Genomic DNA, 26411 nt, shown 5'->3' on the forward strand with positions numbered 1-26411 from the left:
CTTCCCGGCCCCGCTTTGCCTTCCCTTTCCCAGGAGACCGGCGGCTCTCCCCAGCCGGGGCGCGGGGACGCGGCCGACGCTCATGAGAAAGGGCCCGGGCGGCAGGAAGGGGCGCCCTGAGGTCTGCTGCCTGCTGCCTCTGCTTACAGGGCGCTGGCGCCTCTCGGAAGAGGGGGAGCGCGTGCCTGGGTGGCTCTGGGAGGATGCGCAGCTCCTGTGTTGCGGACGATGAGGAGATGGGGAGCGGGGTCCGGCCCGGGTGGGGTGTGGGAGGAGAACCCGCGTTCTGAGCGCTCCTCTCTCCCCGTCTCCCCAGGCATCACCAACGTGCTGTACCTCTTCTGCGCAGCGCTCACTGAGCACAAGATCCTGTTTCTCTCCAGCAGTTACCAGAGGCTGACCGACGCCTGCCGCGCTCTCCTTGCGCTTATGTTCCCCCTCAAATACAGGTGAGGGAACCCCGCCGCCCCCCGCAGCCCTGCGGCAGCCACCTGCAGCCAGCGAGGGCGCAGCTGCCGTCCCCTTTCCCTTCTCCCAGCTGCGCTGCAGCCTGGGCAGAGCCTGGGGCGCCAGCGCGCTGCTTCCGCTGCCAGCCTTCCGTCCCAGCCCCGGGCACAGAGTCTCACCGAACGCTGGGAGGGCGCTGGGAGGCTTCCAGAAAGCCGTGGTGCGAATTGTGCCCTCCCTAGAAAGGGGCACGGGCATGCAGGGCTGTTGGGAAGGTGGCCAGGCCGCCGCGGTGGCTCCTGCGGGACGCAGTGGCTCCTGCGGGACGGCTGGCACCCCGCTCGCCCCGGCCCCGGGGGAGCCGGTGACGCTGTTGACCCGCGGGGCCCCGGCGGGGATGGGGACGCTGGCTCGCAGACTGGCCGCCGCTGGGGTGGGTTGCTCGTCTCCCAAGTAGGGCAGCGGAGATAGACAGGCCATTGTTGCTGCCAGCTCCTGTCGCGCTGTTTGCACGCTGGCCTGCCGTCCCCAGACTGCGGAGAGGCTGGTCGTGTTCCAGAGAGCTTTCTGTCGGAGCTGAACAGCTCTGCCGGCCGCCTTAACCTTGGTCGGGCTTGGACCGTAACTCCAGGGCCGGGGAACGGTGGTGGGCAGTGGCCACCAGCCTCCAGCAGCCTCGCGCGGCTGCAGGGCACGCGTTGTCTGAAGGGCCGCGCGCGCCAGCAGCACGCCTGCCCTCCTGGGGGCGCGGCCACCCGCAGCCTCCGGGCGTGGGGATCGCCAGCGGGCGCCCGGGTCGGCGCGCGGCGGAGAGCGGGGCTCGGCTGGCTGCAGTGGTGCTTGTTTTGTTGCAGTTTCACCTACGTGCCCATCCTGCCCGCGCAGCTCCTCGAGGTCCTGAGCACGCCGACGCCCTTCATTATCGGGGTGCACTCCATCTTCCAGTCGGAGACGCAGGAGCTGGTGAGACGCCCTCGGCCCCGTCCCTTACGCGGTCCGAGGGGGAGGCGGGGGCCGTGTGCCCGCGCTCTCAGCACAAACCCGGGCCCGCAGGCCGGCCGCGCCGCCTCGCACAGGCGCTGCTTGTTTGGGCCGGCCAGCTGGGCCGCGATCCAGACGCCGCCCGAGCCAAGCAGGGCTGGCAGGGCCACGCGCCATCGAGCTGCGCGCGCAGCGGGGGTTACCCGAGGATTTCATTCTGAAGCTGGGCTGGCAGCGCCGGCCCGAGAGGCTGCGTTGGCACCTCAGCCCTCAGTTCGGGAGCTGGATGAAGCCGAAGGGTAACGAGTCCCATGGAAACCCAAACCGGCTTTCCCGCAGCTGGCTGCGCGGGCTGCAGCGTGCCGCTTGGGCTACGCAGGGCGGCCTCTGTGCCGGGCCGGGGTCGGTGTCTGGCGCCCGATGAGGTGCCGAGGAGTCTGATGCGCAGGGTCCTGGCAGGTGCCCGCTGAGCAACGCTGTGTCCCCCTCCTGCCAGGCTGCCCTCCCCGTGCCGCCTCGCTGCAGGGAGCCATGGGATCCCTCCGTAGCGTGTGTGCTGGCCGGTGCTTGGGTTTGGGGGCGGTGGGTAAGAGAAGATCACTGCTGAGAGCCAGAGCGCTCACAGACAGTCAGCACCCCCGTGCCCACTGACCCACGTCCTGCGGCGCCACGTCCACACGTTCTGTGAGCACCTCCAGGGACGGGGACCCCACCACCGCCCTGGGCAGCCTGGTCCAGCGCCTGGCCGCTCTTCCAGTGCAGAAGCGTTTCCTGATGCCCACCCTAAACCTCCCCTGCCGCACCTTGAGGCCGTTTCCTCTGGTCCCATCACGAGTTATTTGGGAGAAGAGACCAGCACCCCCTCCCTGCACCCTCCTGTCAGGCAGTTGTGGAGAGCGATGAGGGCTCCCCTCAGCCTCCTCTCCAGGCTGAACAGCCCCCGTTCCCTCAGCCACCCCTCACAGCGCTGGTGCTGCAGACCCCTCACCGGCCACGTTGCCCTTCCCTGGACGCGCTGCAGCCCCTCAACGTCCTTCTTGTACTCGAGGAGCGGCCCCACCAGTGCCGAGCACAGCGGCACCGCCACTGCCCTGCTCCCGCCGGCCACGCTGCTCCTGACGCCGGCCGGGTGCTGCTGGCCCTCTCGGCCCGCTGCGCGCACCGCTGGCTCCTGCTCAGCCGCTGTCACCCAGCACGCCAGGTCCCTTTCCAGCCGCCGTGCCCCACGCCTGCAGCGCTGGGTGGGGTTGTTGCGCCCCGAGCGCAGAACCCAGCCCTCGGCCGTGTTGGCCCTCACACGGTTCCCCTCGGCCCATGGGCCCAGCCTGGCCAGACCGCTCTGCAGAGCCTTCCACCCTCCAGCAGACCCACACCGCCGCCCAGTTTGGTGTCATCCGCAAACTGGTGGAGAGGAGGCAGATGTGGTTCCTGAGCCCCGCTCTCCTGAGCCCCGTTCCCCCTCGCCAGCCCTGCGCCGCCCCGCGGGAGGTCTTGGTGGGGAGGGTGTCGGCGCGCCCGGCCTCGTCTCACGCCCATCTGCCCCTTCCAGCTGGACGTTGTCATCGCGGACCTGGACGGCGGGACGGTGAACGTCCCGGAGTGCGTACACATCTCCCTGCTCCCTGAGCCTCTGCTCCAGCAGACCCGGGAAGCCCTCTCCATGGTGAGTGCTGCAGCCTCGGGAATGCCGCGCGTTTCCGCCGGGAGCGGGGAACGGAGCAGCAGGGACAGCGCTGCGAGCGGAGGTCCCTATCTCAGCGTCCTGCTGACCGCGTCGCAGGAAACCTCCTGACCCCGATGGGCTCTGGTGCGTGGCAGCGCCGGAGAGCAGGGGTTCTTCTGCCAAAAGTTTCTGGGAACTGGGCGGCTGGCTCCCAGCAGGGCAGGAAGCAGCTGCGGCCCTGGAGCTTTTCTGGCTGCTCGCGTGTTCCCGGAGACCGCTGGCCGTGCAAGAGCGTGCCCAGGGCGGCCGTGCCGAACAAACGCTGCGCGCCTCAGCTTCTGCTCCTCTGCCGCGGCACGGGGAGGCGGGGGGGCTGGTTCTGTCGCAGCCCTGCCGTGCTGAGCCCCCAGCCCTCCTGTGCTGTATGTTATCGCAGCAGAGCTGGAGCGGCTCCTGCTTCCCCCCTGTCCTGGGGTCCGTGCTCTGGGCAGCGGGGCTCGCGCGGAGGGGTCAGGCCTGCAGGGTTCCCTTGCACCGCACAGCACATTCTGGTACCGGGTGGTTCCAGCCCCCTAGGTTTCTTTCCAAACCCTTCGGACCCTTTTGTGGGTGCTGTGGTGTCTCTGGGGAGCGCGGTTTCGCTTTTTCCGGCTGTGAGGGCAGAGATCCCCCTGAGCGCGCTGCGTGCTTTGCCTGCAGGTCCTGGACCCGGAGCTGGAGGTGGCAGATCTCGCGTTCCCCCCTTCAACCATTTCCGCCTCGTCTCTCAAAATGCAGGTGAGTGGAGCGGGGAGGCAGGAGACCCCTCCTGTGAGGCTGCCGTCCCAGCTGGACGCCCTGTTCCTCGGGCGTGGGGCAGACAGGCACCGTTTCAGGCCTGGCTCCGTCTCAGCATTGCTGGGGTTAAGAGGGGAAGCCCGTCACTGCCAGGACACCGGGGCTGCAGCTCCGAGCCTGGCCTGGAAGCCACGTTTCAGTGCTGTTTCAGTAGCTGGCCCGTGGGCGGGGGCTGCTGGCTTTGCTGCCGCGCTGGAGCGGGGCTGGAGGCAGGCAGCGAATGCTGGGGCACTCCAGCAAACCCCGGGCTGTGAGAGCTCCCTGGTCCGCTGCGTGCAGCGGTGGGGATGCTGTGACCGGGCGGCAGAACAGTGAATCCAGCCTGCCGCGTCCCCTTTCCCCTGAAATCTCTGCTGGGTTTCCTGCCCTGCTCAGCAGTCGCTGGCCCTGCCGCGTGGTTCCGTCCCCTCGCCCCTGTGCTGGGTGCAGACCCCTGTCCCGTGGCTCGTCTGCGCCTCTCGCTGACCACGCCGGCCTTCCCCCTCTGCAGGATAAGGAGATCCGGGCCGTCTTCCTCCGCTTGTTTGCACAGCTGCTTCAGGGCTATCGCTGGTGTCTGCACATCATCCGCATCCACCCCGAGCCGGTCATCCGCTTCCACAAGGTGAGGCGCTGGCACGGCACGCGTGCAGGGTCTGAGGGTCACGGGTTTGAGATGGAGGGGGGCAGACTCAGACGGGATGTACAGGAGAAGTGCTTTACGCTGGGGGTGGTGGGGCACTGGCCCAGGCTGCCCAGAGAGGCGGTGGATGCCCCATCCCTGGAAACATCCCAGGCCAGGTTGGCCGGGGCTCTGAGCAACCTGATCCGGTTGGAGATGTCCCTGCTCCTGGCAGGGGGTTGGGCTGGGTGGGCTGTAACGCTCCCTTCCCACCCAGACCCCTCTGGGATTCTGCTCCTGGGTCCACCTGCACCCTGTGTTTGTCCTTGACCCTCCCGAGGTGTTGGGGGTCAGACATCGCTTCTCTGCGCCCATCTGCGGTCGGACGCGCTCAGCTGGCGTCCCCGTGCCCGGTGTCGGGCAGCTTTGGGCTCACCGAAGGCGTCGCTCGCATCACGGCCGGCAGCGGGGGAATTTTGGAAGATCTGGCGCTGCTGGGGTGTTAGCCGTGCGGAAAGACAGGGGGAGCAGGGAAAAGCTCGCAGCATTTGGGCGTCCGTGGGACCGAATGCAAGAGAGGGCGACAGACGGGAAGTGAGAGCAGAGGCACTTGAGCGATGCAGCTTGGCCTGGCCACATCGCGCAGCCTGCAGCCCTGCTGCGGCCGTGCCCTCCCCGCTGCACGCTCCGGGTCGCTGAGGACGGGACCTAACCGCTGCCTGCGCCTTCCCGCTCTGCCCAGCCGGCCGTTTTGCAAACCATTGCACGCAGCAGCTGTGTGCACTCCAAACCAGCCCGGATTTCACTCGCGTAGCGCCCGGGTCACAGCACCGCCCGTGCCCCTCTCGCGGGGTTCGGGCCACGAGACTCAGCGGTCGGTGTTCTGGTGCGGCCGCACCGAGCTGTGCGCCTCTCCGCTCCTTCCCCAGGACGGGCTGGTCCAGCTCCTCCAGAGCGGCGCGGGGGGCCAGCCCGCGTGGCGTAGCGGCCCGCAGGGCCATAGCGTCGTGGGGGCTGGGGGAGAGCAGTCCCTGCCGTAGGACCCTCGTCCTGTCCCGCTCGGTGGGTCGGCGCGCAGCGAGCAGGTGAGGGCGTTTGGGAGAGCAAAAGCTGGTCCCCCCCGGCTGCTCCTGAGGGCACGCGGCGGGCCGCAGCCGGCGGATCTCGGGTGGGATGAGCTCCCAGGCGCCGCCGGACCAGCGCTGTTCAGGATGAGGTCCTTGTCGCAGGACGCGTGAAGCAGCGTGTCCCCCACAGTCCATGCTGGGGCTGACGCTGCGGCTCTCCGCTTGCGGTCGAGCGTGTCCTGCCGCAGACGTGCCTCTGCCGCGCAGCAGAGGTGCAGGTTTCTGTGCAAACCCCGTTCCTGCGCCTGCGTGGGACGGGGAAGGAGGCGGCGTGGTCCCGCTGCCACGTGGGCGCCTGTCCTTCGCTGCGGTGACGGTGGCACCCACGCTGCCGCCTCAGTCCTGATGCCTGGGCTGATCATTGCCGGTGACATTGTGCGCTCTTCCCCGTTCCAGGCAGCCTTCCTTGGGCAGAGGGGGCTGACGGAGGATGACTTCCTCACCAAGGTGCTGGAGGGCATGGCGTTCGCTGGCTTCGTGACCGAGCGGGGGGCCCCGTACCGCTCCATCGACCTGTTCGATGAGGTGAGCGGCAGTTTGGGAGCCGCAGCCCGGCCGTCCCGCGTGTCCTTGCTCCATTCGGCTGCGGCGTTGCACCCAGGGACGGAGCCAGGTGTGGGAAGGGCGGCTGGATCCTGCCCAGCAGGCAGCTGCGCCTCTCACCTGTCTCTTCTTCACCCAGCTCGTGGCTTATGAAGTGAAGCGCATGCGCGCGGAAGAGGGGAACAAGCAGAAAATACTGCGGCACATCAAAGAGCTGGCAGAGAAACTATACAAAAACGTGAGTCCTGCAGGCCCGAGCGCGGGAGAGGGAAGCCGGTCTGAGGGGGCACGGGGCAGGGAGAGCCCGGGTCGGGTCCCGGCCGGTCTGTCTTCGCGGCTCCTGGGAGCAGAGTGTGCCGGCGCGGCTCCCCAGCCAGCCTCCCCTCCGGGCTGCGGTTTCTGGGGGCTGTGGGAAGCGGCCGGGAGGGCGTTTGGGCTCAGAGCAGCAGAGGTTGCAGAGGAACGCCTCGCTGGGGCTCCTGCCCTGCGAGAGGACGCGCGAGGCCTGAAAAGAACCTGTCCTTGCTGTGCCAGGAGAACCCGTACCCCGCGGTGACCATGCACAAGGTGCAGAAGCCCACGGAAGGCTGTCACCTGCGGCTCCACCAGAAGCCTTTTCCTCGTTTGGACGAGGGGATGGTGCAGTGGATCATCGACCAGGCCACTGCCAAGCTGCAGACGGCTCCGCCGGCTGTGAAGGCCGAGAAGAAGTGCATGGTGCCGTCGGGCCCCCCCATCGGTAGGTCTGGAGCAGAACGTGGGTCATGCCGCTGTCTTGGAGAGGCGGCCGCGCTGTCCCCGTCAGCTCTGCCCCTCGGTGTGAGGGGACGGCCGAAGAGCCCGTGCTGTTCTTCCATCGTGGGCTCTTGGAGCGCAGAGCGCTGCCCACGCGGGGCAGGGGAGGGGGCACCCATCTCGCCCCACCCCGGGGTGAAAGCCCTGCCCTGACGGCGCTGTCGGGGGGTTCTCTCCCCAGCTGCCATCATGGAGCGCAACGGCAACGCCCTGGCCAACAGCGCCCGGCGCCTGGAGGTGGTCAGGAACTGCATCTCCTACGTCTTTGAGAACAAGATGTTAGAAGCCAAAAAGGTGAGGGGGGCTCCTGGGGAGCTGTGGTTGCGGGGAGGAGCTCTGCCGGGGCCCCTCTTTCTACTCCCTGACCCCCTCCCTCCGCAGCTGTTCCCCGCCGTGCTGCGCGCCATGAAGGGCCGAGCGGCCCGGCACTGCCTGACCCAGGAGCTGAACCTGCACGTGCAGCAGAACCGGGCGGTGCTGGACCACCAGCAGTTCGATTTCATCATCCGCATGATGAACTGCTGCTTGCAGGTACGAGGGGCTGGGGGGAGCGTGTCTCAGGAAGGAGCTCGTCTCCCGTGGTGGGAAACGGCGCGGCGCGGGGGTCGGAGCGGCTCTGGGGTCTTGCGGTGAATCCTCTCGTACCCTCTGCTCCCTCTCTTCCCCAGGACTGCACGGCCATGGACGAGCACGGGATCGCAGCCGCGCTCCTGCCGCTGGTCACCGCGTTCTGCCGAGTGAGTCCCGCAGCGTCCTGACCCCGTGCGGCCCTCGCAGGCGCCGAACTCCTCGAAGGCCGCGTAGGCTGGCAGGCTGAGCGGCAGCGCTGCAGCCGGGCGGGGGGCACATTGTCCCCTCGGAGCGCGGGGTCCTGCCCAGTAGCTCGGCCAGGCTGGCTGCACTGGTCGCTGGGCCCGAGGCTCCCGGGACGGCTGGGACACTGGTGGGAACGGTGCTCAGAAAATGGCTTGCTCCGAAGTGCCGGCGTGATCTGTCGGTCAGGCTGGGCTTGAGATTCCGCCTCCCGTAGAGCACCCGTAGCGTGGGGTCCTGCGGGGCGCTGGGTGGGTGCTGCGCAAGTCTGAGAGCAGTTTGTTGGAGGAGCTCTGGCGCAGACGTCCCTCCCGCTTGCCCAAGGGCGCGTTGCCTTTCCCAGCAGCAGGCTGGAGCTGGGATTGCCTGCAGAGAGCTCGGGACGAGGGCCGCGTTTGTGTGAAACTCTCCCGCCTTCTGCTTCCCCAGAAACTGAGCCCGGGCATCACGCAGTTTGCCTACAGCTGCGTGCAGGAGCACGTGGTGTGGACCAACATCCAGTTCTGGGAGGCCATGTTCTACTGCGACGTGCAGAACCACATCCGAGCCTTGTACCTGGACAACAACGAGGAGAACCACGCGGATGAGGTGAGGTGGCGATGGCGGGGCCGGCGTCCCTGGAGAGCCGCTGCGCGGAAGCGGCTCTCCCCAGTGATCCACTGATGAGGATGCTGGGACCGGTCTGAGGGGCTGCACCCTGGTTCTGGAGATTCCCAGGGGAACAGTGGGGTGAAGGCTGGCAGGACGACTGACATCTCCCTTCTACTCCTTCAGGAGAGCACGGAGGGGCCGCAGGAAGCCAAGTCTGCCCTGGAGATAGCGTCAGAGCAGCTGAGGCTCTGGCCCACCATGAGCCGAGAGAAACAGCAGGAGCTGATCCAGAAGGAGGAGAGCACTGTTTTCAGCCAGGCCATCCACTACGCCAACCGCATGAGCTACCTGCTGCTGCCGCTCGACACCAGCAAGAACCGCCTGCTGCGCAGCTCCGGGCTGGGGGACGTGGAGAGCGTCAGCAACAGCTTCGTCACCAACAGGTGAGCGGGCCTGGAGAGCCTGGGGGGGATGCCAGCGCAACCTGAACTGGGGACGGGAGCTCCTTGGTGCGAGCGTTGGGCTGCCGTCGGGAGTGACGCAGGTTGCGGCGCGCAGGGGTGCTCCATGTCAAGAGCTGGACGCTCTCCTGGGTTCATAGCAAGAGTGGAAACTCCCTCGGGCTCTGCCTGGCGTGGGTTACAGCAGAGGGGAGAGGAGTTCTGGGTTAACTCTCCCCTCCTCCCTCACGGCAGCATCGCTGGCAGCGTGGCCGAGAGCTACGACACGGAGAGCGGATTTGAGGACGCGGAGAGTTCGGACGTGGCCAACTACGTGGTGCGGTTCATCAACCGCTTCGTGGACAAAGTCTGCACGGAGAGCGGGGTCACCAACGAGCACCTCAAGGGGCTGCACGTCATGATCCCCGGTAACAACGCCTCGCGCGGTGCTGGGGCGCGGGCGGCCATGGGATCACGCTGGGGATCCCTCCGGGTGGGCTGGGGGCTCTGCTCGAGGGGAGGCGCTGCGGGAGGCGGTGGGAAGGCCACGCGGCGCTGCGGGGCGGTGCGGAGGGCAGCGCTTTGCTCAGGGTCTCTCTGGGTTCGTGTTTCCCCGCAGACATCGTGCAGATGCACATCGAGACGCTGGATGCCGTGCACAGGGAGAGCAAGAGGCTTCCTCCCATCCAGAAGGTAGGGACCGGCCGCTGCGGCGGGGGGAGGCTGCGGTGCCGCGCGGGGCTGTCGGGTCCCCTGCGCCGTCCGTGCGGGCCTGAACGCCCTGCTGTACGTCCCCCAGCCAAAGCTGCTGCGCCCCAACCTGCTGGTGGGCGAGGAGTGCGTGATGGAGGGGCTCCGCGTGTACCTCATGCCTGACGGACGGGAGGAAGCTGCCGGAGGGAATATTGGGGGCCCGCCTCTCCTCCCCGCGGAGGGAGCCATCTTCCTCACCACGTACCGCATCATCTTCAAAGGCACTCCCACCGACCCTCTGGGTAAGGGTCTCGCGTGCGCCGCGTCCTCAGGGGCTGGTGCTGCCTGGGGAGGAGGTGGCTGGTGGCTCTCCCGGGCCTCAGGTGGCTACCGTGGTGCTGGGCCTGGCTCGGGGCTGCTGCAGCTGCCGCAGGCTCAGTGGTTGCTCCCAAAGGAGGTGGTTGCTCTTGCTGTCCACCTTTGGCGGGTGATAAACTGCTCGTGCCCATCCTAGAGCATCGCCTACAAGTCACCGTGGGCCGGCTGTAGCGCGTCTAGCTCGTTCCTGGCCACTTCCTCTCCGTGCTTGTGGCCAGCGAGGGTGGCGGAGCGTGGCCCGGCCTCGTGCCGGGCGCAGGCAGCGCGACGTGGCTAACCCGTTCCCATCCTTGTGCGCAGTGGGAGAGCAGGTGGTGGTGCGGTCCTTCCCCATCGCCTCGCTGACCAAAGAGAAGAAGATCAATATCCAGGCCCAGGTGGATCAGTTCATCCAGGAGGGCTTGCAGCTGCGCTCGTGCACATTCCAGGTGAGACGCCGGCAGCTGCCGGCCGCTCCTTTGCGCGCTCTCAGCTGGGGCGCGCGTTGCTGGTGGGACCCGCAGGTACGTGGCCGTGGCTGGCACCGTCCCCTGCGACGAGGCACTCGCTGCCCAGGCTGACGTGGTTTGGGGGTGCATTCCCTGGGCGGACCAAAGACAAACCTCAAACCTCTGCAGCAGGTGACGGCACCTGAGGGGCCGGGGCTGGAGCAGAGGAAGGAGTGGGCTGGGATCCACAGAATCCCAGAGGGGTTTGGGTGGGAAGGGAGCGTGCAAGCCCACCCAGCCCAACCCCCTGCCAGGAGCAGGGACATCTCCAACCGGATCAGGTTGCTCAGAGCCCCGGCCAACCTGGCCTGGGATGTTTCCAGCGATGGGGCATCCACCGCCTCTCTGGGCGACCTGGGCCAGTGCTCCACCACCCTCAGCATAGAACATTTTTCCTGGTGTCCAGTCTGAATCTCCCTCCCTCTATTTTAAACCCATCACCCCTTGTCCTGTCCCACCAGGCCCTGCTGAAGAGTCTCTCCCCACCTTCCCTGCAGCCCCCTTTGGGCACCGGGAGCCGCTCTCAGCTCTCCCCGGAGCCTCCTCTGCTCCAGGCGGAGCAGCCCCAGCTCTCCCAGCCCGGCCGCACAGCGGAGGGGCTCCAGCTGCAGCCCTGTTGGACGCAGGAGCAGCTTCCTGTTAGCTGGGGGCTCCTTTCCGTCTGCTCCGGTGGCTGCTGGAGCCCTGAGGTGTGAGGTGTCCCCACAGCACCCTGGGAGACGGTTCTGCAAAACCCTGCGGCAGGTCCTGGGGGAGGGAAATACTGCAGGGAGAGACATCGCAATGCGAGTCGTCTTTAAGAATGTAAAATTCTTTGTCAAATGTACAAATCTTTGGGAGACTTGTGGAGGTAGAGCAGTGCTGGGAGGAGAGCCCCTAAAATGTGCTGTCTGCTCCCTCCTGCCCGCCCTGCGTGCTCAGCGCCACAGGGACCGGCACCGGGGACGTCACGGGAGCAGCGGTGCTGGTAACGGCATGGTCTCCGTGGGGCAGGAGCGTGGGACAGAGTGACTGGCACGGAGGGACGGACGCGGCAGCCGCCCAGCCTGGCCTGCGCCCGCCGCGATCGCTGCTCCGGCCGGGACCTGGGCTCTGCCCTGTGCTCCGGGAGCCCGGCCCAGCCGTGCCCAGCGCGCCGTGACCCCCCCTCAGCCTGCTCCCCGCTCTCCCTGCAGCTGCTGAAGATCGCCTTCGACGAGGAGGTGGCTTCGGACAGCGCGGAGGTCTTCAGGAAGCACCTGCACAAGCTGCGCTACCCCCAGCACGTGCGCGGCACCTTCGCCTTCACCGTGGGCCAGTCGCCCAAGCAGGCCATGCAGCCCAAGGCCAAGGAGAAGAACCCCTCGCTCAGGTACCCGTGCCGCGGGGGGACAGTGCGCGGGGTGCGCTTCACCCTTCGGGCGCCGCAGGGCTTCTCTCCCTCCTCCAGCCCACCCAGCAGGGAGCCGCCGAGCCGGGGTGGCCCGAAAAAAGCCGGGGTGCAAACTCCTGAGCGGAGTCGGGGTCCTGAGCCTGCCTTGCTCAGGCCTCTCCTCGCACAGGGCCTCCGCTTGTTTTTTGGGAGGGGACGTGCTGCGCGTCCGGCAGCGGTCTCCCAGCGCCGCGCAGAGCTCCGGTCACGCGCGGGAAGCAGGGCGTTTGTCTCGTGGCGTTCCCGGCGCCGTTGCCCGGGCTGAAACGCGCAGGCCCCAGGGAGGCATCCTGCGGCGGGCAGGAGAGAGCAGCCTGCGCCGTGCTGGAGGACGGGGAGCGCGGCGGGGCGGCGGCCAGGCTGCGTGCACGGTGCTGAGCCGCGGCCAGGCTGCGTGCACGGTGCTGAGCTGCGGCCAGGCCCCGCTCCTGCGCTCGGTGGCGAGGGTCGGCAGCGCTGCCGCGCCGGGGTCCGGTGGCTGCCGCGTTCCTGCTTGGTGCGCCCTGCGGGCTGAGCCTCTCGTGTGTTTGTGACGCAGCTCCCAGCAGGTGACCGATATGTTCCAGGGCCTGGCAGTGGGGGTGCTGTCCCTCGGGCACCGTGGCCGTTCAACCACGTAAGACGCCTTCGCCCTGGGCGGGAGCTTGCGAGGTGGCGTTGGCCGGGGCTGCAGCCTTCACCGCTGTCGGGGTTTCTCCTCGCACGCTCTGCATGCGCCCTGGGCTGTGGGCCTCTCGCTCGGGAACTGCCCTTTGCCGGGCCGGCGCCTGCGTCTGGGCTGCGCGTTCTCACCGTGGCAGCGCCGCGGCCCGCGGAGGCGGCGGGCGGTCGTCCTGGTGCTCCGTGGCACGCCGGCGGATCCCAGGGCGTGCCGAGGGGGCCGTGCCGGTGCCGCCAAGCCCCCCCGGAGCCTGGGCACGCTCAGGAGTGACCGAACTTGTGAGATCTGCTTTGTCAGCCGCTCCGCGTCTGCTTCCAGTGCCCCACACTGTCTGCAGACCTTGCTCCTCCCATTCCTGGCCTCCGTACCTGAGCGCGTGTTCTCAGGACGGCGTCCTTCCTCCGTCCCAAGGCTTCGCCTCCCTTGGGAAAAGCTGGGAGCAGCTGCGTTCCCTCACTGCCCGCTTTGCGAAGCAGAACAAGGCCCCTCCTGATCTCACTCCGGCCCCTGCCCTGACGAGGTGGCTTTCTAGCAATCTCTGCGTCGGCGTAGGAGTTCTGGGCTGGCTGCGGCCCCTGCCCTGGCTGGTGTCTGACCCAGAGCTCGGTTGGTTCCGCTCGGAGCCCGCAGCCTCACCGAGGGGACAGTGAGCGCGAGGCCCTGCGTGCGGGCCGGCTGCTCCTGCCTTCAGGAATTCCTGCCTCCCGGAGCTCCATGCGGAGCCTGCTGTGACCGCGCAGCCTGGCCACCCCCGGGTTTGGGAGGGTGATGGCATTAGAGCCCGGGACGAGGCCGGCGGCCCCTCGGGTCCGGAGGCTGGGGCGCCTGCCCCGGCCAACCTCCCCGCGATCCCCAGGGAGAGGGAAGCGCTGTAGGCTCTGCCTCCGGCTCCGTGCCCTCCTGCAGCCGAGGAGCCGGCTCCTCCCTGCCCGGGGACTGGCCGGTGACACTTCCCGTCCTGCGGTGACAGGGACGCTGACCCCGCGCCCGTAGCCAGCAGTGAGGGCTGCTCCTGTCTCTGCTTTGCTCTGGGGTGACCGAGCGTTGGTGTCTCTGGCGCCGCGGGAGCCGCTCTTCCGGCCGTGCGGGGCTGCGGGCGTGCGCCCGCGGAGCCGCTGTCAGTCGGCACCAGCCTGCTCTCTGCTTGCAGGACGCTCTCCAAAAACCTGGTGAAAAACGCCAAGAAGACCATCGGCCGCCAGTACGTGACGCGCAAGAAATACACGCCGCCCGCGTGGGAGCAGCGGAGCAGCCAGCACTTCCCGGAGGACATCGAGGACGAGATCTCAGGTTTGGGAGCGCCCCGAGCGGGGACGGGGGGCCGTGGGGAGCGGGCCGGCGGCTGGAGCAGGAGCGTCCTCCAGCTGGGAGGGGTCTCGGCCGTCGCCGTGCAGGGAGCAGGGTGGGAGCTCCCCTCGTGCGGAGGACTGCCGCCTCTCCCGGCTCTCAGCCGCCCGCCAGCTCTCGTCTGCTGGTGGTGGCCGGTTGTCTGGGTTTTGTTCGGCCTGGGCGGGGCTGGGTTTGGATCTTCCCTTCTGTTCACCGGGACGCTTGGGGTTCTGCTCCTTCTGCTGGCTCCCCGGCTCGTTTGCGGTGCTTTTCGGCTCGGGGTCTGCCCCAAACCTCGCGAGCCTCCGCTGTGCCCGTCAGTTATTAGCAAAAACACCGGCTGCGTTCCGGCGCAGAGGAGAGGCCGTTGGGAGCCGCTGTCCCCCAGTTCTGCGTTAGGAGATGCGTTAGGAGCGGCAGGAAGGGCGGCCACCGAGGGCTGTGCCCGCTGACGGTGGCTTTGCGCGGGTGGACGCGTCGCGGGCTGAAAGCCTCGGTGGTGCTGAGTTGTTGCCCCCTCTCCCAGGAGATTTCTCTCCTCGGGGGAGGAGATGAGACCGGTGTGCTGGAGCAGCTCTGGACAGATCGGTGTTGGGCTGCTCCTCTTCTCACTTCCCTTTCTGCTTTTAAGCTCCCAAGTAAAGGCTCTCGCCCCCAATCCCAGCGCCCGGCCCAGTGAAGGGGGCAGCTGGGCTCTGCCGGCTCGGGTGGCGGTGGTGGGAGGGAGCTCCTGCCCCGTCCTCTGCCCTGTCCGGCTGCGCGTGGGACCCCGCGCCCGTGCCGAGCGCCAGCCCGGGTCCCCCTGTGTCTCGGCAGTGTCTGAGGAGATGGACAGAAGCACTTTGACCCCCACCACCACCATCAAACCTTCGGACAAGATGACCATCAACCACCTGGTGGAGCGGGCCTGCTGCCGCGACTACCAGCGGCTGGGGCTGGGCACGCTCAGCAGCAGCCTCACGCGCTCCAAGAACGAGCCCTTCCGCATCTCCACCGTCAACCGCATGTACGCCATTTGCCGCAGGTGAGCCGCAGCGGGGCCGCGGCTGAGCGGGGGGCCGCGGGGCCGGGAGGGGACGGCGGGGGTCCTCCCTGGTTTGTGGGAGCTGGGGTGGGCTGGCACCCTGCCCCGCCGGGCTCTGCAGAGCCTCCGCTCTCCTGCAGCTACCCCGGGCTGCTCATCGTGCCGCAGAGCATCCAGGACAACACCATCCAGCGCATCTCCCGCTGCTACCGCCAGAACCGCTTCCCCGTGGTGTGCTGGCGGAACTCCCGCACCAAGGCCGTGCTGCTGCGCTCCGGGGGGCTGCACGGCAAGGGCGTCGTCGGCCTCTTCAAGTCCCAGAACGCTCCCACCGCAGGTGCCCGTCCCCGCCGCCCCCCTGCCGCCAGCGGGCCGCAGCCCCCTGCCCGCGTCTGGCGCCGGGGCGGTGACGCTGGTGGCTCCGCTCGTAGGCCCCTCGCAGACGGACTCCACCAGCCTGGAGCAGGAGAAGTACCTGCAGGCCGTCATCAACTCCATGCCGCACTACGCCGACGCCGGTGGGCGCAACACGCTCAGCGGCTTCACCTCCGCGCACATGAGCAGCTCAGGTGAGGCGCTGGGTCGCGGGTCGCGGGGACGCAGGAGGGCCGGCGCTGGTCTGCGCCGGGCCCCGGCAGTGGGGCGTGCTGTCCCAGAGCCCGGCAGCCAGGTGAGCGGCTGTCCCCCGTCTCGGTGGCCCCGGACCGCCGTGTTCGGATCCGGGCGCTGGCTGAGGGCCGGGCGGGGACAGACCCCGCTGGCCGAGACCCCGGCACCGCCCGTGCCCCGGCGCAGCGGGCAGCCGTGCTGGCGGTCGGTCGCGGCACGCCGCGGTAAGTGTGCGTCCTCGCTCTCCGAGCAGCCCGCCTCCCCGCCACGGCTCATCCTCCATCCCAGCCATCCCACCATCGCTGCTGCGCAGGCCGCAGGGGCCGGGGGTCCGGAGGGGAACCCAGGGGGCTCCCCGCCGTCTGGGGAGCAGGAGGTTTGCCCAAAGCCCCCCTGAGGCCTCTCCCTCGGCGCGGGGGGACGTGCCCAGAGCTGCAGCTGGAGGAGGGAGGCTGAGAGCGGCGCTGGGGGTGGCGGAGGAGCGAGCTGGCGTGGTGGCGAGGGAGCGGCCGAGCAGGGGCTGCGGGGCTGGGTGCTCCCCCCGCCGTGGGGCCAGGCGCCTGGGGCAGGGCCGGGGCAGAGCTGCGGTGGGGTCGCGCGCCGCTGCGCCCGCTGCCTTCTCGCTGTGGCTGCGGCTGGAAGGCGTTCCCCGCGTGCTGGCCTCCCGGTCCCGGCCCCGGGCGCTCCCGCTTGCCGCCGCTTTTTCTCTCCGGCGCCTTCCCTCCCTGCCGACCGGCTGTGGGAGGCGAGGCGGGAGGGCCCCCCGAGCGGCGCGGCGAGGCCGAGAGCTGACGTTCTGTTGGTGCCGCAGATTTCTCCGACAAGAGGCAGCCTAAGCTGGGATCGCTCATGAAGCAGGTGATGGGAGGGAAGGACGATGGGCCCGGGACTATTAGCCGCGGAGGTGAGGACGTGCGAGCGAACGCTGCCTCGCAGGGGCCCGGCGCAGGCCCCCCGGCGCGGGGCAGCTCTTGTAGAGTAGACGCTTCCCCTTCGCTCCCTCCCGAGCTCTCTGCCGTGGGGCAGCCGCAGGGCGGGCGGGAGGGACCCGCTGCAGCCCCCACCCCGCAGCCGCATCCATCGTCCCACTCATTGCTCCCGTGGCTCCCGCCCGTGCCGCGGGCGCCTCTCCCCGCCCGGCGAACGCGTGTGTCCGCCGCGCCGCGCCGCCCCCGCTGAGGCCGCTCTCGTCCTGTGCTCCCAGGGCTGGCGCACAGAGCGAGGGTCATCACCCTCTCCACCCCCAAGTGCGTGTCGCCGAAGGGCCGCGAGACGCCCCGAGGTAGGGTACCGCCGCCCGCCTAACCGCCACCGGTGCTAACCCCACCGCTCACCCACCCCTCACACCCCACCCTTCACACCACTAACGCCCCAGCGACCCCCCACCACCGCCGCTAACGCCTCCACTGAGCACGGCGCCGGCGCGGGCCGGCTCGCGGTGCGGGCGGTAAGTACCGGGCCCGTCCCGCCGACCCCGCGGCCTCCTCGCAGGTTTGCTTTGGGCTCCTTGCGCATCTGCTGGTGCTTGGGTGGCGGTGGTGGCAGCGCGGGCGCAGGCCTGGGGCGGGGACGCAGGTGATGGGATGCGGAGCCGGGCAGGAAATCCTACAGCGCCCAGCAAGGAGCAGGAGCAAAAGCAAACCTGCTTCCCAGCATCTTCCCGGCGTGCGTGCGGCTCGGGCGCCGCTGTCGTGCAGCTGCCGGCCTCCGTGCCGGCCTGGCCGGGGGGACGCGGGCGCCGGCGCAGCCCGCGAGGCAGCCGGGGACCCCAGCCCGACCGCCGGCTGTCTTACAGGCAAGTGGGGCAGCATCCGAGCCAGCGGGCGCGTGAGCAGCTACGCCCTGAACGTGGAGATCGGGTCGCGCCTGGCGGGGAAGGACCTGCTGGGCGCCCAGCACAACGGCACCGCCGCGGAGGCCAGCTTCCTGCGCCAGCACCGCGCTTCGCTCTACATCATCGGGGACAAGTCGCAGCTGAAGGTGACCCCGGCGCCCGCGGGGGACGGGGGCCACGGTGGCCCTGCTCGGGGCGCTTCCGCGCGGTGCTGAGCCTCTCCTCCCGCAGGGCGTGAAGCCGGACCCGCTGCAGCACTGGGAGGTGGTGCCCATCGAGGTGTTCGACGTGCGGCAGGTGAAGGCCAGCTTCAAAAAGCTGATGAAGGCCTGCGTGCCCGGCTGCCCCTCCACCGACCCCAGCGTTGCCTACCTGCGCTCTCTGGAGGACTCCGAGTGGCTGTCCCAGGTCAGGGGGTGCCCGAGGCCCGCTCCGTGCCCGGGGCAGGGGTCCGTGCCGCGGTCCGTCAAGGGCCTGTGCTCTGACCGCCTGGCAATGCGAGGGGGCTGTGGGCGTCCCCTCCAGAGCGCTGCGGGGGGGGGGACGCCAGGGGAGCAAGGTCGGTGTGAGGAGCAGGGGTGAAGTGGCCCAGAGTGCTGCTCGGTGGCGCTGGGCGCGAGAGCTGCGCGTGTCGGGGGCAGCTGCCGGCTGGGGAACCAGAGCAGGGCCCTTCCAGCACCTGAGTAACTCTTCATCATCATCATCGTCATCACTGAATCATCACAGAGGGGTTTGGGTGGGAAGGGAGCGTTAGAGCCCACCCAGCCCAACCCCCTGCCAGGAGCAGGGCCATCTCCAACCGGATCAGGTTGCTCAGAGCCCCGGCCAGCCTGGCCTGGGATGTTTCCAGGGATGGGGCATCCACCACCTCTCTGGGCGCCCTGGGCCAGTGCTCCACCACCCTCAGCGTAAAACATTCCTCCCTTGGCAGATCCACAAGATCCTGCAGATTTCGGTGCTGGTGGTGGAGCTGCTGGACACCGGCTCCTCTGTGCTGGTCAGTCTGGAGGACGGCTGGGACATCACCACGCAGGTAGGAGCCCTGTGGCTGCCGCACGCGACGGCCGCCCGTGGCCACGTCCCCGCGAGCGCCTCGAGCCGCCCTGTCCCTGCAGGTGGTCTCCCTGGTGCAGCTGCTGTCGGACCCCTACTACCGGACGCTGGAGGGCTTCCGCCTGCTCGTGGAGAAGGAGTGGCTGTCCTTCGGGCACCGCTTCAGCCACCGCGGGGCCCAGACCCTCACCAGCCAGAGCAGCGGCTTTGCCCCCATCTTCCTGCAGTTCCTGGACTGCGTCCATCAGGTGAGCGCCCAGCTGCCGGCTCCGCGCCGCCCGGCCTCTCCTTGTGCCGCGGGGAACGGCCCAGAGCCGCCGGCAGCGCGCGGGTGCTGGGGGTCTCAGCGTGCTGCTCCCGCAGATCCACCTGCAGTTCCCCATGGAGTTCGAGTTCAGCCAGTACTACCTGAAGTTCCTCAGCTACCACTACATCTCCAACCGCTTCCGCACCTTCCTGCTGGACTCCGACTACGAGCGCATCGAGCTGGGTGAGCGCGGCGCGCGGGGCCCGCCGCGGATGGCGACCCGCAGCGGATGGGGGCCCGCTGCCCTGCCTCACACCCTGCCCCGTGCTCTTCCCCGCAGGCCTCCTTTACGAGGAGAAGGGCGAGCGGAAGAGCCAGCAGGTCTACAAGTCCATCTGGGATTACATCGACCGGCTGAACAAGAAAGCCCCCGTCTTCTTCAACTACATGTACGCCCCCGAGGATGGGGAGGTGAGAGCTCTGCTCCTGCCCCGGGCAGCACGGCCGGGACCCCGCGCGCCGCAGCGGCTCGGCCAGGGCTTTCCAGGGGCACCCCGGGGTCCCCTCACCCGCAGGGAGCCCAGCGAGCAGCCCCTCGTCGGTGTTTGCCCACCTGAGCATCTTGGCGGCTGCACCCGGGAGGGTCCCTGCCGCCTCGGGGGGGAAGGGGAGCTGCGTCCCTGCGGGGTCGGGGGGCCGCCGGGGAGGTTGTGAGGGGAGAGCTCGGGCTGGAGCTGCCAGGGTCTCGTTGTGGCACCGTGTCACCGCAAACTGGGACCGGCCCTTCCTCGGGGAGAGGAGGCGCGTGGCCCCAGCCGGTCGGCAGCGCGGGGGCTGCTCTGTGCCGGCGCAGCCGCGCTGCTCGCAGCTCTCGTGGTCCGAGCGCCGGCTGGGCCAAAGCTGGGGGCGGCCCTGCCTCGCTCCGCCCGGCGCTGCCTTTTCCCTGCCCGTGGGAAGGGACTCATTTCCCATCGGGACGGACTGTCCCTGCGGCGTGGCCGGGGCCACATCCTGCCTGGACGCCGCTGCCCTTCCGCGCATAACCCCGCTGCTTCCGCAGGTGCTGAGGCCGTACAGCAACATTTCCAACCTGAAGGTGTGGGACTACTACACGGAGGAGACGCTGTCCGAGGGCCCCTCCTACGACTGGGAGCTGGCGCAGGGGCAGCCGGAGCACGTGGAGGAGGCGGATCGGCAGGACGCCGGTGCGCCGCAGACCAAGCGCAGGATCATCTGGCCGTGCTACGACAACCGCAGCCGCGTGGAGCCCGACGCCATCTCCAAGCTGCTGGAGGTGAGCGCGGCCGGCGCCGGCCACGCCTTGCTTCTGGGTTTGGCGCTGGCCTGGGCTCCCCGTGGCGTCCCGGGGTGGGATCTGCCCCGTGCACGCAGTGGGACGGGGCTGTGGCAGGGCTGGGTCAGGGAGAGCGGTCCCAGGGGCCTTGTCCCCCCCGGGCTGATGCCTGAATCGCTCTGCAGGAGCTGCAGAACCTGGAGATGGAGCTGGGGCAGATCCCGGAGCGCTGGAAGGACACGTGGGACAAGGTGAAGGCTTCCCAGCGCACCGAGGCGCGGCAGGAGGGCAGCCGGGTAGGTTGGGGGCTGATCGGGGGGGCGGCTTTGCCCAGGGCTGCAGTGCTCAACCCCCACGCGGGGCGCGCCGAGGGGCGCGGGGCCGTCCTCCCCTGACGCTGTGCCCTCTGCAGACCCCCAGCTCCCTGCTGATGTCCTCCGGCCTCTCCCACCACCGGCGCTCGCTGGGCGTCTACCTGCAGGAGAGCGGGGTGGGCTCGACGCTCAACCTCACCCTCGACAGCGACACCAGCAGCACCTCCACCCCGTCCAGCGGGAAGCAGGGCGCGCGCAGGAGCACCAGCACGCTCTACAGCCAGTTCCAGATGTCGGAGAGCGAGAACAGGCAGGCGGGGGGCTCGGGCTGCCGGCGGCGCTGGGGGGGCTTCCCTGACCGGGGAGGGGTGAGGGGCTGGGGGTTCTCCCCGACCGTGTCTCGGCGCGAGCTGCCCGTCAGCCCCGCGCGCCTCTGGGCCCTCACGCGCTGCCCGGCCCCCGCAGGTCCTACGAGGGCTCGCTGTACAAGAAAGGAGCCTTCATGAAGCCGTGGAAGCCTCGCTGGTTTGTGCTGGATAAAACCAAACATCAGGTACCGGGATGGGGGCGAGCGCGGGGGTCCGTCCGTCCCCCCCTCCCTGCCCTTGGCGCTGACGCGGACGCTCTCCCTGCAGCTGCGGTACTACGACAGCCGGATGGACACGGAGTGCAAAGGGGTCATTGACTTGGCCGAGGTGGAGTCCATCACCCCAGGAACCCCCACCATGGGGGCCCCCAAGACGGTGGACGAGAAAGCCTTCTTCGATGTGAGTCTGGCCCCGCGCCGCAGGGGCAGGAGCGCGGCAGCCCCGGCCTCGCGGCGGAGCCCGGCCGCTTGCTCTGGGCCGGGGTTGCGATGCTGCCGGCTCACGGGCGCAGCCGCTGCCGCGCAGCCCCGCTCACCTCCCCTCTCCTCCCCTGCAGCTGAAGACGACAAAACGAGTTTACAATTTCTGCGCCCAGGACGTGCAGCTTGCCCAGCAGTGGATCGACCGCATCCAGAGCTGCTTGTCGGACGCGTGAGCCTGGCTCGGAGGAGCCGCTATTCCAGGCACAGAGGCTCCCGAGCCGCGGCGCGCGGAGCAGAGGCAGCGCCCAGGCCCGGGCGCGCGCCGCGGCTGTGACTGACTGGCGAGGAGGAGGAGGAGGAGGTTGCCCTCCTTCCCGTCTGCCACGGGTGCGCGGTGCTGGGGAGCCCGCGGCCACGCACCCCCGGGTGGCGGGGCAGGATGGGTGCGTTACGCTGTGGTAGGACGGCGGAGCGGGGGATTCTTCGCGTTGAAGCAGGCTGGGGGCGCTGGCGGGAGCCTGTCCTGCTCTGCCCCCCCCGGCCCGTCTGAGCCCTGTGGTTGCGGTGTCCCCTGCGCCGGCCCCGCTCCAGCTCGCTGCGGCAGCGGGGGTGGCGGCCGTCGGCTGGCGGGGGTGAACCACGCCTCGCCCCCACCCCGTGCTGCTGGAGAACGCGGGAGCTGCCTGCCTCGCCCGCCCCACGCCTGCACGTCTGCCACAGCACCCACGGGGGGACCCTGCCCCGCGCCCTCCTGCCCCCGTGCCCCTGCCCCGTGGCGCAGCAGCCGGCCCGGGCGCACCCCAGGCTTCGCTGCCGTCGAGCCGCAGCTCTGGGGGCCGGTGTTGGCGCAGCGACCGGGACTGTCCTGCCCCGGCAGCAGCGCGCAGAGCGTCCCGGCCCGTGGGCTGCAGCTGTCCCAGGGTTGCCCAGGAATGCCGGCGGGTGCAGCAGTGGGTGCTCGGTGTCGCAGGAGGGGACGTGGACGTGGCCGCTCTGCTTGGGCTGTGACGAGGGGGCTCCCTGGGCGGGGCGGGGCACGGGCTCTACCTCCACGGGCAGGGTTGCTGTCCCGGGGGCGCGGGACATGTTCCCCACGGGAGGTGCCCAACCGGGGCGCTCCCCTCTGGCCCCTTGCGTGGGGGCGAGGACCAGCCCAGCCCCGGGACGAGGGGTCCTGCTCAGCTTGGCCGAGGGTCCCCGTCGGCAGCAGCTCCAGGGCCGGGGCGCGGCTGGGCGCGGCGGGTGCCACCCGGGCTCTTTGCACGGGTCACCCCCCAGCTGCCCTCGCCTCCCCCACCGCCTCAGGGCTCTTCCCCTCCCCGGCCCCGTCCTGGGCAGGAGCCCCTGGCCGCCCTGGGGGCTGCGCGTTCCCCCGCCCGCTGCCACCTCCCTGCTTCTTGCTGCCACGGCGCCCGTGCAAAGGGGGAAATCTCGGTACAGAAACGGCTCCTGCAGCGCCTCCCCCCCGCCCCCGTCCCGTGTCCCCCGCCCCGGGAGGGTTTGGTCCCTGCTGGGGACCCCGGCACTGCCCCCCAGAGCCCCTGCGCCGGCTGGGCCCGACCCCCCCGCCACCCCGCGAGCTCGGCCAGCCCCTCGCCCCGTCTCGTTTTTAAGGAGTACAATGTTTTATTTCCGCGCGGAGACCTTTGTACAGTCTTAACCCCGTCCCCTCTGTCTCTGTACGATAATGGCTGTGGCGGCCGCTGGCGTAACACGGAGGTTTTGTAACTCACCCGAGCAGTTGTAGATTATTGCAGTTCTGTACATTGTGTCCAGCATCCAGAGTCCTTGTATTGTATTGTGCCTAGAGGAAAAAGGTTATTATATAAAGAGAAAACTAACTGACTTTAATAAAAAAATTAATATGACACGTGCGCTTTTGCCTCGCTGCCACCGCCCCGGCGCTGCAGGAACCGCAGGCCCTGGGCTCAGCGCCTGTCCCGCGGGGACGAGGCCGTCCCCAGCTTCGCAGGGACGGCGCCTCACGGCGAGGGGCTGCCGCAGCTCCGGGGACCAGCCCGAGCCGGCTGCACCGGTGGCAAACGAGGCCCTTGGGCCTGCGCTGCTTTTGTCCCCCTCTGTCCTTGTCCCAGGGACGGGGGTTTGCTGGGCCCAGCTCAGCTGGGCTGGTTTGCCCGGGTGCCCACGTCCCTGCGTGGGCCTGGAGCTGCTGAGCACACCGCAAAAACGGCCTCGCGCTGCAGCAGGCGATGGGAACCGGGGTTAAAGGAAAGCAGGGAAGAAACCCAAACCCAGCGGTGCCGGCTGGCAGCTCTGGCCGGTGCTGGGGAGCACTGGGCGCCCTGAGGGACCGGGACAGGCGGCACCCGGTACCAAACCTGCGCCTGGGTCCCGTGAACGCCACCCGCCGTGCTTCAGTAAATCAGGACCAGTGGCTTCCTGTTCCAGGCCGCAGCCACCCAGACATGGACCCCTCGAAAATCTACAGAGCACCAGAAGAATCTCCGCATTTCAGCGTCACAAAGCCCTGAGACGCCGTCAACGCTCACAGGACGCCAAGAGGGCCGGAGGTGCGCAGGCCTCCAGCCCGGCCCCACCCTTTACTGCACCCCCTCAGCGATCTCCAGGGTGAAGACGTGAGGATTTTGGCAGCAGAAGCCCCAGGACTGAGATTTTCTTCCAACACAGCTAACACGAGTCAAGGGAAGGGACCAGCCGTGCGCGGCCTCGGCCCAGACCAAAACCAGCAACCCCGCCTCGGCTGTCGCCAGGGCCTGCAGGAGGGAGCGGCGCGCACTGCTCCTCGCGCCGCGGGTCCGTCACCCCTCCTGGGCGCGCGGGCAGGAAATCCAAACCTGCCGCTCCCTGCAGCTCCATCCCCAGGCGGCCCGCGCTCCACGGGCCTGCGCTCGCCCCTGCCTGCGCCGGGAGGCCGCGCGGAGGCGGAGAGCGAAGCCGCCCCGCTCGCAGGAGCGGAGCAGGGGATGCAGCGCGGCGGGTGCTGAGCGTGTCCTGCAGGATGGAGGAACCCAGCACTGGCACGTGAATTTTGAGCTTTTATTGATAGTTGGAATTTACAGCCTAAAACTGACAACATAGAGAGATGCAGACTTTTTTTTCTTTTTCTCTTTTCTTTTTTTTTCCTTTTTTTTTTCCTTTTTTACAAAAACAAAAACCAAAATAACCAAAAGCCACCAGCATCAGATTTACAATATAAAAGTTTTGACAGTAGAGAGACTAAAGTACATCTGGAATTACTCAGAAAAATAAACAGGGCAAAAAGGCAGTAATTTAAAATTTCTCCCTCATATATACACATAGATACACAGACATCGCGTACAAAGACCCGGATTCAACATTTAAGGGCAGTAGGCATCATGAGAAAAAGGCTCCCCTACCTCATTGCACGAAATCCATGAGCGCAGCCGGGACCCCGCGCCGCCCTTCCCGCTCTCCAGGAGAGGCCACGGGAAGCTGGGACGGGGTGGCCACGGGCGCGGCGCCGGACCCGGGGTCCCTCCGCACCCACCCCACCCCGCTCGGCTCCCGCAGCCGGTGCCGGCACGGCCGCTGCGGTGGCCCCGGCTGCGCAGGTGAGTGTTTCTTATTGCTATACCGAGCGCGTCTCGCCCGTCAGGCGCCACTTCGCGGGTCGGGTTTTTTCAAAAGGCAGAGCTTGGCGAGCCAGGCCGCCCGCCCCGAGCCGCTCCTGGGGGAAGCCGGAGCCCCGATTTTTGGGGGAATCCAGCTCTCAGGACACCAGAAGAGAACGACTGGATTTTTAGAGGCGCAGAGCGAAGCAGGCACAAAGCCGTGCTGAGAACGCGGCCTCACGTTCGGTACCGAGCACTGGAACACCCAAACGTCCCATCCCCTCCCCGCGCCCCCCCAGCCCGGACCCTTGGACCCCACTCTCAGGGCCCAGGAAGCTGTCGCCTCACCTCCCGCGCTCCGGCTCCACCCTGGTCGCGACACAGGGCCCGTGGCGGTGGCCAAATCCACGGTCTCCTCCCGAAACACGCGGCTGCGGGGAAGGGCAGCGGCCAGGAGCGGGGCACGGCCGCGGGCGCCCGGACGCCGCCGCACCCTGCCCGGCCGGAGCTCTGCGCCCCGCAGACCCGTGGGTGACCCTGCAGCTCCCAGCTTTCCTCGAGTCAAGTAATTATTTTTTAAGAACTGGTTTGGTTTATTTTTAGGCGGGATAAGCATTTTGGGCCCTTTAGGTGGCAGCCGGTGGATGTTCGGGGGGGGACAGGCTTAGGGAAGTGGTTTGTGCTAACAGTCAAAAAGCCAAGCGTTTCCGAGCGCCTCGGGTCCGAACGGCAGCCCAACGCCAAACTGAACAGGAACCGGCGGAGGCTACGGAAAAGCCCCGGCGAAGCGGCTCCCGAACTCAGCGTGGCGTGGACCAAGGCGGGGCAGAGAGAATCCAATATTCCGATCGCTTTAACGATGCCGAGGGCAAACCAGCCGGCTACACCGGTGTGCTGTCCAGTCAGGAAGAGCAGAGCCCGGGAAGGAAAGTTTCTGTTTGTCTGAGCAGATGCACCCTACAGTGAAAGCGTCGTCAGGAGCACGGGCATCGCCGTGTGCGGTAACACGTATCGCCCGCTCCGTGGAGAGACGTGCACGCAGGCGTGTGTACACGCACACGCGGGACGACTGTCGTACGCGCTGCCAGCCTGACCCAGTGCCAGTACTCGGGCTGCGTTCAAGGAAAGGTTTACGAAATATCAGACCAAGAAAAAGGTTTCTAGAAAACTTTACATCTCCGCGGAAGCTGCTCAGCTGAATTTCACCCGCCGTCATCCCGGGCTGGATGCAGGAGGCAGAGACGGAAACAGAGGAGGAACAAAAGGTAAAAACCAGCGCCCTGCCTTCCCGGGGCCTCGCCTACGTGAAAAACGCCCTTCAGCGCTTCTTGGGTTTCAGTCTGAAAACACAGCCTTTCCTACTCAGAGAACAGGCAACCAGTATAAACCAGTATTTCATCCTGAACTGGAAAACCACAACGAGTCACTTCGTCCTCGCGCCTCAGCCCCGCGGAGCGCGGCCCCAGCGCGCGCCCAGTACCTTGGATTTTTCATTTGTACCAATGATTTCAGCCGCCTTAGAAGGCGCAGGCTTAGCAACCAAGAAATTACGTGTGAACGCAAAAGCCGTGAGAAACCAGGTGCAAGGCGAATTAGAAATGCGTCCAGCTGTGTAAGCGGCCCCTCAGCACACGAGCATCCGACGAGCGAGGGCGCAGGACGGGACTGAAGAGCCACCCGCACCCCGCGGCCAGCAGCCCCTCACCAACTCCGCACCCGCCGCGGCTCCGCTCCCGCCCCTCGTCCCGGCAGCGCCCGCCTCGCCGAGAAAACCAACTCCTCTTTACGGGCACACCGTCCGCGAGCAGAGAGGAGCGCATGCTTCCCGGAGGATTTATAAACGCACGCGAAAAACGTGCCGGGCGCAGCAAGCACTTCCTGCCGCTCAGCCCGC

At 68.3% G+C, this 26411-nt stretch overlaps 1 protein-coding gene across 4 annotated transcripts in view; it reads left to right on the forward strand.

Moving 5' to 3' along the window:
- Positions 1–21520, forward strand: part of SBF1 (SET binding factor 1) — a 65764-nt gene extending 44244 nt beyond the window's left edge. The window contains exons 7-42 of one of the 4 annotated variants that reach the window (XM_086743767.1): positions 317–449; positions 1302–1410; positions 2978–3091; positions 3791–3868; positions 4419–4532; positions 6053–6181; positions 6339–6437; positions 6734–6938; positions 7176–7288; positions 7376–7525; positions 7663–7731; positions 8237–8395; positions 8582–8841; positions 9094–9266; positions 9458–9531; positions 9638–9833; positions 10210–10337; positions 11573–11748; positions 13620–13759; positions 14615–14822; positions 14963–15159; positions 15254–15391; positions 16243–16335; positions 16636–16713; positions 17227–17411; positions 17497–17673; positions 18197–18298; positions 18381–18566; positions 18682–18808; positions 18906–19036; positions 19626–19859; positions 20045–20155; positions 20272–20483; positions 20639–20726; positions 20809–20940; positions 21098–21520. In XM_086743767.1, the coding sequence (XP_086599893.1) occupies positions 317–449; positions 1302–1410; positions 2978–3091; positions 3791–3868; positions 4419–4532; positions 6053–6181; positions 6339–6437; positions 6734–6938; positions 7176–7288; positions 7376–7525; positions 7663–7731; positions 8237–8395; positions 8582–8841; positions 9094–9266; positions 9458–9531; positions 9638–9833; positions 10210–10337; positions 11573–11748; positions 13620–13759; positions 14615–14822; positions 14963–15159; positions 15254–15391; positions 16243–16335; positions 16636–16713; positions 17227–17411; positions 17497–17673; positions 18197–18298; positions 18381–18566; positions 18682–18808; positions 18906–19036; positions 19626–19859; positions 20045–20155; positions 20272–20483; positions 20639–20726; positions 20809–20940; positions 21098–21196 (5117 nt within the window). In that variant the 3' untranslated portion in view covers positions 21197–21520. The remainder of the gene's footprint in view (positions 1–316; positions 450–1301; positions 1411–2977; positions 3092–3790; positions 3869–4418; positions 4533–6052; positions 6182–6338; positions 6438–6733; positions 6939–7175; positions 7289–7375; positions 7526–7662; positions 7732–8236; positions 8396–8581; positions 8842–9093; positions 9267–9457; positions 9532–9637; positions 9834–10209; positions 10338–11572; positions 11749–13619; positions 13760–14614; positions 14823–14962; positions 15160–15253; positions 15392–16242; positions 16336–16635; positions 16714–17226; positions 17412–17496; positions 17674–18196; positions 18299–18380; positions 18567–18681; positions 18809–18905; positions 19037–19625; positions 19860–20044; positions 20156–20271; positions 20484–20638; positions 20727–20808; positions 20941–21097) is intronic. The other 3 variants (XM_086743777.1, XM_086743786.1, XM_086743793.1) reach the window with 3 other exon arrangements.
- Positions 21521–26411: the final 4891 nt, after the last annotated feature.

Source organism: Chlamydotis macqueenii, chromosome 1, assembly GCF_036417535.1.
Source record: "Chlamydotis macqueenii isolate bChlMac1 chromosome 1, bChlMac1.mat, whole genome shotgun sequence".
Lineage (NCBI taxonomy): Eukaryota > Metazoa > Chordata > Aves > Otidiformes > Otididae > Chlamydotis > Chlamydotis macqueenii.